The sequence below is a fragment of the Numenius arquata genome, chromosome 6, assembly GCF_964106895.1.
Source record: "Numenius arquata chromosome 6, bNumArq3.hap1.1, whole genome shotgun sequence".
Taxonomy (NCBI): domain Eukaryota; kingdom Metazoa; phylum Chordata; class Aves; order Charadriiformes; family Scolopacidae; genus Numenius; species Numenius arquata.
Window position 1 is genome coordinate 20471977 of NC_133581.1, and position 13920 is coordinate 20485896.

Sequence of the window (13920 nt, forward strand, 5' to 3'; positions counted from 1 at the left end):
AAGCAGTCATATTATGAATAGTGTCATATATTGGCCAGAAGTGCAGATGATTGCAGTAAGTCAAGTTAATAAGTTGCATGAATTCTGAATGAAAATCAGGTGTTTCCATTGCAGGCTCAGATATATTTAACCCATTCTATTGGAAAGAGAGCAGCAAAACAATTTAAATTCTTATGCCTGCTCCTTTTGAAAAGTTTTACTAGCTACACCATTTTAAAGCAAGCAAATGAAAATAATAACCTCATACAATTTAATGTTAAATAGAATGTTTTCTAGTTATAAAAATGCTCAGCTATTCTAAAGCTAGTTTCCTATTTTTCTAGCTGCTTTGACTCCAAATAAAACCATTCAGATATTTTTTCCTTGTACAGTGAACTCAACCTCATTTTGTTTTGATTGCAGCTCTATGCTGAAGTGTAACGGAATGTTAATTCTTTCAAAACCTGTGGCTCTTTTTTTTATAAGTAAATTGACTTCTTTGAGTAATCATGTTTGATGGAAGAAGAAATCTAGAGGGTATAAAATGAGAAGGTCATTATCATGATGTTCCAAACGAACACTTATGGCAAAGCATTTCTGGTTCTACTTACAGGTTCTGCTGGGAGCATTTCAATTTTCTGGCTCATTGTCAGGTGAAGCTAACAGCTTTTAAGGGCAGATAAGTCATGTCTGAGTTTGAAACATCTGTGAGTTGGAAACATCTCAAGATTAGAGAGGATTTTGTTTGTTTTTTTGTTTAGCTCCCCAAACCGTGTCCTCAGCAGGGGCAGACAGGCTAAGATTTATAATTTCAATGGAATTTTTTTGATTTACATTAACTGGCAGTAATGCCTATGCATGCTTTTACAGAACAGTTATGAACTTAACTTCAGATTAATCCTGAGGTTTTGCAGTATGAAGTACAGTTGCCTACTCACCATGCTGCAAAGAAAAGACTAATATGAAGAAAGTTTGGGGTTTATCCTTTCAGCAGGCTAAGACATGCTATGGTTTGCTAACAGCTTACGAGGATTTTAGCATGGCTCTCCCAGTGAGAGTTGGAAGAGCTTGCTTTTGTCCTGAGAGAACACCTCATGGTCCTCTGGACTTGCCAGGAGGACAAAGGGAGACGCAATATGTTCCCTTATTGCTGGTTTGAGTGTAAAATGATGCATCTTAACTCAGAGGAACAAAATGAGTAACAGGCACAAATTGAAATACAGGAAATTCCATTTAGTCATAAGACAACAAGTTTTTACTGTGAGCCTGGTCAAACAGTAGCACAGGCTGCCCAGAGAAGTTGCAGAGTCTCCATTCTTGGAGATAATGAAAAACTTGCCTGAACACAGCTCTGCTGTATTTGGCGTGCCTCTAGGCAGAGGGGTTGGACAAAATAATTTCCAGAGATGCTTTCCATTGTCATCCATCCTGTGATTCTGTGACAAAAAAACGACACAAAAGAAACAGAAGTGAATACTACCCTTGATTTTTAGAAGGGAAAAATATACAAAAAGTGACTTATAATTTTCATGGTCAGTAAACTGGCATTTGGTTTGCTATGAATTTAGACCTGTCTTACAGGAGAGAGAGAGACATGTACTTTGGGTGGGAGAGTCTTTTTGAAAATATGTCTTTTTTATTTGGTATTCTAACTGCCTTAAGTGACACGTAAATAGTGTGAAGGTTTCAGAAAAGTTCAAAAAGCATCAGTGCAAGAGATGAGAGCAAAATTACTGTGTAAAATTTTGTTTAATAACAACCTTCAAAGGAAAAAGAAACCTTTAAAAGCAAAACGTATGCAAAATAGTATGTTGAAATGAGATAGGATTATACAATTTTGTATTTAAGCACTATCATAGGAGAATTCATCCTTCATGAACAATCATTTTAGGTATCAGGATGTAAGGATAATGTTAGAGGGCAGTAAAAAGGGTAGTCTGAAGGGAATATATAGCAGAATCCACTTCTAGTGGTCCCACTGGATTTAGATGAGTGTTCAGTGCAACAGCAATGCCAAAGATGACAAAAGCTCTAATTATGATTTACTAGTTTCTTACTCAAGTTTCGGTGACTTCATGTACAGTATTTCTGTAGGTTAGTCTGTCTCTATATAAGAGACTTTGCTTTCACCTAAGTAACAGGGTTTATTATTTACAGTGGAGAATCAGAGCATTGGATATATTCAGTGCGAGATTTTGAGAGGGATGCTAAGTGTCATTACAGGATCTGCTATCAGACTGAACTAAAAACTTAATTAGCAGGTGTTGAAAGCAGGCCACCAGCGGCAAATACCAGGACAGTGGTGTACAAGGTTTGATTTCTCATGCTGGCAAAGTGAGCTTAACAACTTTCACTCCTCAAAAGTTAACATTTTCTCATACTTATTTTATAGAAATATGTAGATGTAGGTGCCAGCTTGATATTAATTGTAAAAAACCTGATATCAGACAGGATCTCAGTGGAGCTAGTCAAGTTCAAACTGAAGTGACTAAAATGAAAAATCACTCTGGGTGGCGAGGGAACTCTATTCTGTTATTGCAGAATAGATTTTATTTCAGTGTGTTAGCGATCGGTATTTATGCTTCACAGCCTCACAATAAAGAAACAGAAACGTACTTATTGGAATGAGAATAGATGAAATACAGTAAGGAAAAGAGAGCTTTCATCGAAAGGTGGAGAGGATCAACCATGTAAAGGCTGCAATAAATCTTTCATAGACCAATTTATCTCCTTCCCAGAGTTTCATCTCCAAATTGTTCACTTTTACCACAAAATTTTCTTGTTATAGTTGAAATTGGGTTATCAAAAATAATGCTTTTTTTTTTCATACTATGGAAACAAGATTTAACCCGGTCTTCTTTCTGTTTAAGGCACGAGGACAATGAACTTGGCATGAGCCTTATCCAAAGCCCATGAAAATGAGTAGAATTATCTCTGTCATGTCTTTGGTATTACTGAAGTGTTTATGGCTAAAATAACCATTCAGGGCTTTGATTTTACTTGCTTTTTGTAAGCATTTTCTTCTTTTTTGATTTGTGAAAGTTTTAATGCCTTTATTATCATCTCTGGAGTTTATTCTGAGTTTAACACATTTCAGAACTTCCTGCTTGCGAAGAAATCCATTGAACTTGCTGAATTCTCATTATACAAAACCTCTGCTTTTGCATCTGGTCCTGGTTAGTTGCGCAGTTTGATTTTTCAAACAAATGAATAAACAAACAAACAAAATATCCTAGATACACTCACAACTGATCTGAGCTTTATACAGAAAAGTTCATGAACTTTGTTAAGAACTCTAGGTTTGTAATGAATCCAGATAAATTTTATTTGGCATGGCTTTACTTCAAATATGATAGCTTGATTTTAGATATATTGGGATGGAAAAATCTAAACACAACCAAGTCTGTAGTTATGCCAGCACAAACACATCCCTATTGCTTGTCATTTGGAGCTTAAAATTAGAAATGTCCAAGCCAGTACAGGAAAACCCAGAATCCTTACACATTTATGCCAAATCTGTCCTGTTTGTGCTATTGTAAGATTTAAAATGCTGGATAGAAGTGTTTTCTGCACTGTGTTTGAGCTGATCCAGAGACAACAAACTGTCAGCTTTTGCCCCTTTAAAAGACCTAAAAAGTAAAGATCAAATTAGTCTCTTGGATGCCTTATGAATGGGTTAGGAACTGTGAGTTAGGATGTGTTTTACACCACAGCACAAACCCAGGAAGGATCCGGAAATAAGGAAGTCCATGGTCTTCATTACTATTCTTTTCCTTTTTCTAAAACCAACCTTCTTTCAGGTCAGCCAAAAAGGCAAGTGAGTCAGGAGTTTAATTCAATACATACCCTGAGCCTACTATAGTAGCTATGAGGTGTAGGAAACATTCTAAGCCACACAACATGCAGACCCTTCTACCTGTAGCACACAAGCTTTGAACAGTGCTGTGCTCACTAGTGCAGAAGCAACAGTGCCCCTAGAAAGAGGAACAATAGGAATATAGATAGATAAAACCCTCTCTATGAAAGACACCCTGTGTGCTTTTTCAAATCAGTATATACATTTACTGCTTGATTTCTTTTTTTTATGGGCTAAATTATAAGAACTGAATTCCCCCATCATGGCAAAGTTAGACTCTTAAAAGTTATTAATCTGAACATTTAGGAAAGAGCTTACATCAGTTTCTTATTTTACTGCTTGCTTAGGTTCTCCCAACTCCCTTTCAACAGAGTCCTTCTGCTTTGATGTCTTGTTCTCTACCCAGATGCCATAAGGCTTTCAGTTGCAAATGGAGGTGTTTTCAACTGTCAGATATAGCTGTGTTGTATCATTCATTGTTATTATTGTATTATTAGTAAAACACTTATTTTACATAGAGAACAAAATAGTATTAATTGGAAAGGTAGCACACTATATAGAGAAAGATGGTACTCGGTGAGGTATGTTTTGCAGTGGAGGAGCTAGGTTTGCATCTACATTGCTCCTTTCCATCTGTTTCATATATCCATCATTGAACCTTTAAAGCACTGTTTTTCTAATAGACTATCTTGCCCATCAGGTTGGTATTTGAAACTAATTAAGCATGGTTTTTGAGAATTACTTTTTACAGACACTACCTAGAAATCATCATTGCATGTCAGGGTTATTTGTTACATGCTGGCATTTTTCCCTAGTTTTTGTTGTAGTAATAGTACTTGGGGAAACAACAGCCAGGTCTTCCACGAGCTGCTGAAAATTACTAGAAATGTCAGTGAATGGCTCTGCAATTCAAGGGCAATCTTGAGGCTTGTTACTCAGCAAAACAGATGCTTTGGTCATCCTCCTGCAAGGATTCCTCTTTAACTCTTGCCCTGTTATCTCTGCGTGCCATGCAGACAAAGCAGAGTGACATCCAGAGGAGACAGGTGAGTTGGGACCTTGCTCAGTTAGAGATATGCAGCAATCCTGCTCTTAACAGTGCCAGCTGCGGAGGGTTGGTATTCATCTTTCTGCTCAGCTCACCCACTTCAGAAATGGGGGCAGAGCATTGCCAGTGAGAAAGACCAAAGCTGGAGTGAGGCAGTATAAACACATGTGACCCAAGATGGTAAAGGGATGGGGGAGAATCAGGATGGGGGAGGATAAGGAGGAGGTTGGGGGCATAAGTAAACCCTACACAAGCAGATAAAATATCAGAGAATTGTTTTTCCCTTCTCCCCCTACAATTTTCCCGATCCTTCTTCTCCTCCGTGTCAGCTCTCCCTAGATGGACATTATGCTCTGTATGCCCCCATCTTCCAAGACACCCAGACAGTCTCACATTTTGCTTTGTATTTGTTAACAAAATAACATAACCCCACATGATTTGTATTTGTTAGCAAAAGCACAGTCTTGTGCTGTTTATATGACAGTAAAGCACTTCCATATTTCATATCAGTCAGAGGTTCAGAGGGATCTTTTTGATGTGTGTGCATTAGCACATCTATCAGACTTTACACTTGTGGCTTTTTGAAAATAGATATTCTAATCATCGTTCTTGAGAGCTTTTGACTCTGAAGAAATGAAACTCTTCTAGTTTTCATCTTTCTTCTTTTCTACAGAAGCCTTAGTAAATGGGCATTCTTAAAAATCATGCAGCTTAGTACCAGGAGATGGGCTCTCTCTCCTGCAGCCTCGTGCTAATAACACTGCCAGGTGGTAGCGAAGCCCCTTCTTCAGATCATGTTTTTTTTCCACGAAGTCAGGAACTGTTTCTATGAGCTGGCACAGACTAAGGGGAGGAGAAGGGATTTACGCAGTCAATAGTGTAAATGGGCTTTAGTTCTGCTGTGGCTGCAGAGCTGGAGCCGAGCTGGTCTTGCCAGGATGAATGGATGGTAAGCCAAGTTGTGTAGCAAAAGCAGGGCTTCTCAGGGAGCTATGACTGTGCTCTGCTCGCAGCCAGCCTTAGCCTTCCGCCACGGCTTCCCCAAAAGAGCTGCTGGTGCTGGTGGCTGCCACGGGGCTGGCAGAGGTGGGCTGTGGCCACTGTGTCCCAGTGGGCCTGCATCGTCAAGAAGCACCAGTCCAGCCTCAGCGAACCCAAAACAGGAATTTTCCCTTAAGCACCACATTAAGCTTTTGCTAACTGACTCCAGGCCATGGCTCCTCAGCCATTTTGGGTTGAGTTACTGAAATGTACTGATTTTGTCGGCAGGGCCAGACTGAGAAGCGCCTGAGCTGGGGCTGAGCTCACCACGCACCCGCCTCAGCGGGCTGCGAGGGCCGTTAGCCCCCTCAGCGGCCCGAGGCCCGCTACCCGCCGCGGGACCCGACCGTTACCCGCCGCGGGGGCGGCGCCAGGCACACCGAGCCGAACCCGGCCTAGCCCTCGCCGGCCGCGGCCCCGCACATGCCCAGTGGCGGCGCGGCTGACGGGGCAGGGGCGGGCCCGGCGCGGAGGGCGGCTCGGCCCGGCCCGCCTCGCCCGGGCGATGCCTCAGCGCGGCGGCGGCGGCAGCAGCAGCGGGGGGGTGGGCGGGTAGCGGCCGCGGCGGGGACGCGGTGCTGCTGCCCTGCCTTTCCCTGCCCGCCGCTGGCCCTTCCTCCGCCCCCTCCCGCGCCCCCCTCCCCCGCGCCGGTGCCCGGCTCAGCCGCCGCTCCGGGCAGGGAGGAAGGGCTGGGAGCCGCCTCCCGCTGCCCCCGGCCGCCCCCCTCCCCATGCAGCCCGGCCCGCCGCTGGGAGCCCTCCCCGGGGGGATGTTTCTGCTGCCGCTGCCGGGATAACCGGCGCGCCGTCCGCCCCCGCCCCGGACAGAGGATGCTGCCCGCGCCGTGGCGGGTTCCGACTCGGGCAGCAGCGGCCGCATCCCCCTCCTCGGCTCCGGGCAGCGTCGCCGGGGAGAGATGACTTCAAGGCACCAGGCGGACTGGATCCCTTACAGGTAGGGGAGGACCCTCGCCGGGGGGCGACCGGTCGAGCGGTGCGGGGGGCGGCTGGAGGGACTGGGGCTGTTTTTGGGCTGCAGCCGCTGCCCCTTGGGGGGGTCGCCGCTGGAACCCTCTGCCGCGGCGGCGGGGCCGGGGCGGCCGGACCCCGCCCGGGAGGCGGTGGGTCCCGCCGGTGGGGAGCGGGTGGTGGGCCAGCACCGGTGCCTGCCGGCCGCTGTTGGACCGGGGGTCCCGCCTCCCAACTTCGGGCCAGTCCCGCTCGGCGAAGTTCATCGGCGGGTCTGTGGGGAGAGCTGTCATCCCGGCGGAGAGCGGGAGAGCCGCGCAGCGGGAGAGGTTCCCTCCGCCACAGGGCCCGCACGGAGGGAGCGCAGCGCTGCGCCGTCCGTGGCCGCCGTCGCGCTCCGGCCGCGGGGACCCCGGCCCCCGCCGGGCGCCAGCGGGCGCTCCCTGCCCCTTCCGCGGGGCGGCGGGCCGGGCGCGGCCGCCGCTTCCCCGCGGCCGGTGGTGCCGCCATGGCGAGGAGCGGGATCGCCATGGCAGCGCCCGGCGGCCGGCTGCCATTGGCTCCGCCGTTGCCATAAGCTACGGGAGCCGCCAGCGGCGGCCGCTGCCCGAGAGCCCCCTGCGTCAGCGGGCGGCAGGCAGCGGCGGCCCGCCGGCACCGGAGACGCACCGAGCCGCGCTCGCCCCGCGGAGGGGGCCGCTCGCCCTGCGGAGCCTCGCGCTGCCCTCCTCGGCCTGGCGGTGCCGGGGTCGGCTCGGCGGCGGCCTGCCCGTGCCCGCCCCCGGCGCCCGGTGTTGGAGCGGCGGCAGCGTTTGGTGCTGGCAGCACGAGGGTAGTTTGTTTCTGACTTGCCGGTACCAGGAGGGAGCCGGCCAAAGGGGGTTTAGCTCCGGGCGGGACGGGCTGTGCTGCGGAACAACAATAAAGCTGTCTCTGAACCTGCTCTTTGGATTAACGTTAACCTTGTGGGGTTTTTTTAGTTTTCATTGAAATCTCTTTTCCAAACTGAATTATTGCAGAAAGAAATAACGGGTGTCTGAAAAAGGTGTTCTGGGAAAGACAGCAAAGCATGTTTGTTTCATTTGTTTGGTTGTAAATAAAACAAGGTGGATACAGTAATGTAAACTTTTTTTTTTTTTTGGTAGAGAATAATGAAATTAAAAATCTTTACAGAGTGCGTTTTAAAACAAAGACAGCTGTTTAAGCAGGTCAGTTGTAGTTTGCCCCATTCTAAATGACAATGTTTGTAGTGACCATATGCCACAATGTGTGCAATGTAAACACAAATAAATCACTCCTTAGTACAGAGAAAAAAGATGCGCAAGTGGAAGTCTGCTGTTTTAATCTCTGCACCTGATAGTTCTAATAAATAGAAGAATAAGAAAAAAAGAAAACTGATTACAATGAACCCAAGAATTCTGCTGCTCTCTCCAGTAGCTCTTTCAGACCATGTGTTTTGAAAAGATGTAAGGAATTGGCACTAAGGCTTCAAAAATGACTAGTGTGTGCATTCTGATGCAATTTGAAGCCTTGCAATGAAGGCAAAAATACCAGAAGAACAGCTGTTCATGGCTCTTCCCAGCAGCAGAGTGACTGTTTCTCTGTTTTCTCACTGTATACAAGGCTCCGCAGAGGCCGATGCTGAAAGTTTGCTGAGGGCTTTTCTAGCAGTGGCCTTGAAGGAAACAAAACATCTCTTCTGTTTCTGCTCAGCGCAGCTCAGAGCAGCAAAGGGAGACAAAGCAGTAGATCTTCAGAGAAATGCAGATCTGATGATACTCATGTCTCTTCTAATATAATATTCTTGAATGTTAACCATATGTTTATGGCCAGAAACTGCCGAGGACTGCCCCAAACCAAAAGGCAAACAAACCACGCTTCTGCTCTGAAGTGTCTTTGTTTAGGCTTTTACCATAGAGTTCTCTCAAGAAGTTGATTTATTTTTCAGTCTATAAGGCTAATTCCTGAGTTAGAGGTCTATAATTGCAAATCTCATTGAACTTGCTCATTTAAAGCATCTTCCAAGATCCCCTAAACATACTTATCCAGGAAACAATAGTTTCTGAATGCACATGTGACTGAGATTACACATGAAAATGCTTTATTAGTGAATTAGGTCAATAAGTAAATTAGGAGTGAAATACACAAGGTGAGGGAGAGGCCTGATGTCTACCCCTTGGAATAGTTCATCCTCTTTCTGGGAGAAAAATGCCCCATGCTTATCTGCTCCGTTACTTCAGCTTCTTGTTTACTGTAGTGAGTTCAGTGGTTGTTGACTCTCAAAGCTTGGAGGCCTGTTCCCCACCTTCTTTATGGCCCAGGTGGCATGTGACAGCCCACAATGTCACTGCTGCTAGCGTGGGGCACATAGCACAGGCCGTTAGGCATGCTGAAGTCTGTAAAGATGTATGGGACATAGCCTGAGCCTTGCTGATGTACAGTGTGCTAGAAAATGCCACAAGGCCTTCTTTGAGCTTGGCAAAGCTGTTTCAACTTCCACACAGACTTTAAAACAGTAGCATGATTCTTAAACCCAAGTTGTTCCTCCTAGCAAATGAAGGTACATGCAGCTATATACCTGAATTAATTCAAGCTTAGAAGTGGCTTTTCTTTAGTAAAATGTCATAATTTTCCTTACAAGTGAAAAGAGCCAGAGGGAAAGAGGGAATCAGTTCTGCCTGTGTCATGTACAACTCATTAAGCAATCCACCTGCATGTCCAAAACTCACAAAACAGATTATACTTCCACTTTTAAGATGCAGAGAACATTTTGAGTGAGCTAACAAAAAATAGTAGGCAATTCTTTCAGTGTCAGCCTAGCTTTTTCATGCTGAGGGGCATAAAAGATTCATATTGTTTGTGAATTTGCAATTGTGGTATTTTGCCCTTTAGGTCATTTTTTTTCTTCTCTTATGTATTCTGCTTTTGAAAAGCTAATAGTCATAGGATGAAGAGATTTGATTTCACTAATGTTATCAAATACAATTCACAAATTATTTTTTAAAAGTAAATATTTTGCATTTACTTTCATGAAACTGTTTTGTAGACAGAAATCTAAGCATATGATTAAACACTTATTCATATGAAGCTATATACCAGGTACAACAAGGTAGGAGTTCTTCTTTAAATTGAACCTATTTTTAACAACTTTTCCATCCTTTATTGTAAAGGATTAAAATAGTTTAGACTTGAGTAAAAAATCAGTTGCAGTTCACGTAGCTGCCCTCAGCCCCAAAGTGGTTCCTGATGGCAGTTAAGAGTAAGATGTAGCTTCTTTAGGAATTATGTTCTCAAGCACAGTAGTGTTTTCCTTTGCTATCCTTTAACAGTTTCCAGTAGGAAATACAAAGCAGAAATACCTGGGAATCATTACAGTTTTCACAGGAATTCAGGTTTTTTTTTGTTCAAAAATATGTTTCAGTTTCATATCTTTTTCCTGAACTCATTTTTAATTTATAGAGTTTCTGAAATTAACATATTCCTTTTCATTTTATGCTGGTGTGTCTTGAATAAGTGAGCATATTCCGCATACTATGTAACTGTACTTAAATGAAACTGTTGCTAGCTGAGGTTAAAAGTCTTACTACACTTAGAGTAAGGTTCCAGTTCCTCTTATTATTATTATTTGTTCCTACGTTTTCACCTGCTTCTTTAACAATAAATCTTAATACTGTAACTTAAAAAGCAGCATTTACAAAAACATCTGACCTGTTTAATGAGAAATATATAAATGTTGTTAGCTGAAAAGCGCAGTCCACATAGGAGTCAATTTGCTGCAAGTCCTCAGAGTTCTCTGCAAAGCATCTGTGTGATTCTACTGAGACTTGGTTTGTGCAGATAAACCTGCCATAGCCCAGGGGGAACCCGTGAACTGTGCTGTGAGGGGTCTGGCACTTTGCACGGGGGGTGACGTGTAAAGCAGATAATGCAGTTTCCATTTGCAGTGACATAATACATCTTGATATGTACAAGATGATGGTAATAATATACATTATTTGTGACATTTTTTATGATACTCAGTTGTTTGTAGCTTTTATGAATTTGCTCTGAAGTTTTAAGGCTGTGCTTAGATATTGCAGCTATAAACAGTAACTAGTTATTTATTTGCAAAGTGAAGGATTACAGCTGGGTGAAAACTGTGGAGCAGAGCTGTGTTGGAAATTCATGAATCATGGCAATTAGAGCAGATAAGATTTCTGAAAGTGTGATGTGTAAACAAGTCCTGGAACAGGCTTGAAGATGAAGGGCGACCCACGCTTGTTTCTATGCGTTTATTTGAGGTATTGGTATACTATCTACCTTTAAGCCTCAACACTCTAAAGGCAGCAGTGCAGGTAAAGTGCTCACCCTGCTGCAAGGCGCAGTTTGTGACCGAGAGCATCGCAATGCAGGCAAGCTCGCTCCCAGCTGCCCGTGGTGGGGAATGGCATTGATAATTTATGAGAGTGCTGCTTTTTCTAAAGAAAAGGGTACAAAGAGCATGTGTCTCCTCTGCTCTAAATTAGGCTGTCTTGTCTCAGGTTATTGTGATGTACAAAATTAGCCTAGTGGTGTGGTTTTAAAATGTTTAAGTTAGAGCTCTCCCTTAATGGGGGTCTGTGCCCTTATATAGAGTGTTACTGCTGTAGTGTATAGAGACTCCAGCTGAGATCAAAGGCCTGTTCTGCCCAGCATCAGTGTTAGGGAGCTATACAAGCACGTCGTCAGAGGCAATTGCTACCCTGAAGCTGATAGCCTAAATCAACCAGGCAGAAAAGAGAGGTGAGGAGAGTAAAGTATCGCTTCAGTTTTACCAGTGAGAGAAATAGAGACCTGTAGAAGTTGCGGGGAATTGGCTTAAATGGAAATGGGACAAGGCTCAAGGGAGATCAGCTGCAGAGCAGGGAGTGAAACCTAGTCTTCCTGTGCTTTGCAGTGTGCCAAAGATGGATGTAAGGGGCTGAAGGGGCTTTGCCACCTCTTGCAGGGTACGCTTTGGCCGTATTGACAGATAAGCGGCTGCACAATCCTATAGTATTTTGACTCCCAACCACCTTTGCAGTATCAACATCCACGTCAAGACTAAAGCTTGTTTCATAATAGGCCAATGGGTTTCTGGCAGTGACAATCATGTACAAGCCACCTGTGCCAGATTGGGCTCACAGCCAGAAAGTGGATATGAAGTGTTATGGCTCCTCTTGCAGTTCCCTGAGTTGGACAGTTTTGGCTCTTACGCCTGAGGGTTTTTGGTCTTTCCTTAAAGCTGTGTCCATTTAGACATGCAAGCAGTAGCTTTTCTGGAAGGTGGTACTTTTTATGAGTAACTAAAAATTGTCATTCTAGAGAGCTGGATTCTCTTCGCACTTCCTCCTTGTACCTCTTCCCCTCATACTAATGACTTAGTTTCTAATTCATGCTTTTCTGTTCTTTCTCTTTAAGAACAGATATATTTTTGACATTTGTCCCTGCATCTCGCTCTCCTTGCCTCTTTTTTTTTGCTTTCTTCTCTCTTTCCCACTTAGAAATTATTCATGAAAATAGGATTCTGTCTTGCCAGCTATATGGTACCCTTCTCTGTAAATGTTCATTCTTTAATTTGTATTTTATTGTTTGTAACTTTTGAATAAATCCATCCCAGCTTCTCATTGCATTTCTTAAGTACTTAGTGGTATTTGCACTTTTTTTAAGCCAAAATTATTATTTTTTTTTGCAGATCGTCAAGAATTATTTTCAGTGTCTGCAGCAGATTATTCAAAGGTTATCGCTTTAAGCACGGATGTTAAAATCAGTGTTTATTTTGTATCTCACTTCTTGTTGAAGCTTTTGTTACTGCACTATATGAAGGCCAGTAACTGGGATTAGGAGGTGCCCTTGGTGATAGCCTGTGTCACTCAAATGAGGGCAGGTGGAGAACTGAAGAACTGTTCTCTCACAGTTTTGCAATCTCTTTTATCATGTAGTAGCAAGACGATGCCAGCAAGTTCTGAGAACTCTCAGCTGAGAATATAACACCTCTCTGGGCTCTGTTACCATTTGTATTATGCTAATAGTATGCAGGTATACAGCAAGAGAGTCTTCAGTCTGAAGAACTGTCAGTTTAGAAGATAGGTACAAAAGAAGGGCACAAAATGCAAGTGGAAAGATCAGGGTGATTGTTGGCATACTTCTTCTTGCTTTCATTTTTGTTACAGACTTACGATCATCAACTTCTTTTGACTACCCTGTTCTTAAGAAAATGGGAAGGAAGGGGATAGTGACTTAGCTGGATAAGGAAATGTGCTCCCAGAGAAGAGTGTATAGAGTGTGCTAAGGTAACTATGGGAGAAGGTGGAAAGATTGGAGTAGTTATTTTGGAGTGGGATGAGTACACGTGATAAAAGATGAAACCTTTTTTTTTTTTTTTTCTGATATAGGTGTTTTACACCAGCTTGTTTTATGGTAACATAACTTGATGGTAACATAATTTTTTTTTTGCTTTACACACGTACAGTAACCATGGATGTATTGTAGGTCATCTACTGAATAATTTTAGTTTATGTCTAAATTGTGTAGCTTTGTGACATTTAGGAAACTTACCTTACTCTCTGACAACACAAGTGCCCGAGTCATTCTTTCATGAAGTTGAGTTTTAGCTTGATTTCACTGATGTTTCCCAAAATTAAGTCTTGAATTGTAGATTTCAGTGGAAACCTCATGGTTCCTGTTGATGTGCATGTTAACACAAGTCTGAATATCATAATTTGTAATTAATAGAACTCATTTGACACAGGTAATGAAACCACAGCATGAAGTTTTTAATGGTAATTTCAAGTGTAATCACAGTTCTAACTACCTGCAGGTGAGAAGTTACAAGATGAAGAAATTCCTTGATTAACTTCAAATGATGACTAAGTTGGAAATTGTATCTGCAAGTGAAATATAGATACATCAGTATTTGATGTATGTTTAGGGAAGGCATGAGAACAGGTCTGTTGTTCGGATTTGATATCAGTTTGAAATAAAAATGAATGGAGCTCAAGGCTACGTATAGAAAGCGTAAGAAAAATTG

General features: G+C 43.5%; 1 protein-coding gene across 2 annotated transcripts in view; it reads left to right on the forward strand.

The window, feature by feature from the left end:
• Nucleotides 1-6752: 6752 nt before the first annotated feature.
• TUB (TUB bipartite transcription factor) overlaps nucleotides 6753-13920 on the forward strand; it is a 74167-nt gene continuing 66999 nt past the window's right edge. The window contains exon 1 of one of the 2 annotated variants that reach the window (XM_074148871.1): nucleotides 6753-6879. In XM_074148871.1, coding sequence (XP_074004972.1) covers nucleotides 6842-6879 — 38 coding nt within the window. In that variant the 5' untranslated portion in view covers nucleotides 6753-6841. The remainder of the gene's footprint in view (nucleotides 6880-13920) is intronic. The other variant, XM_074148872.1, reaches the window with a different exon arrangement.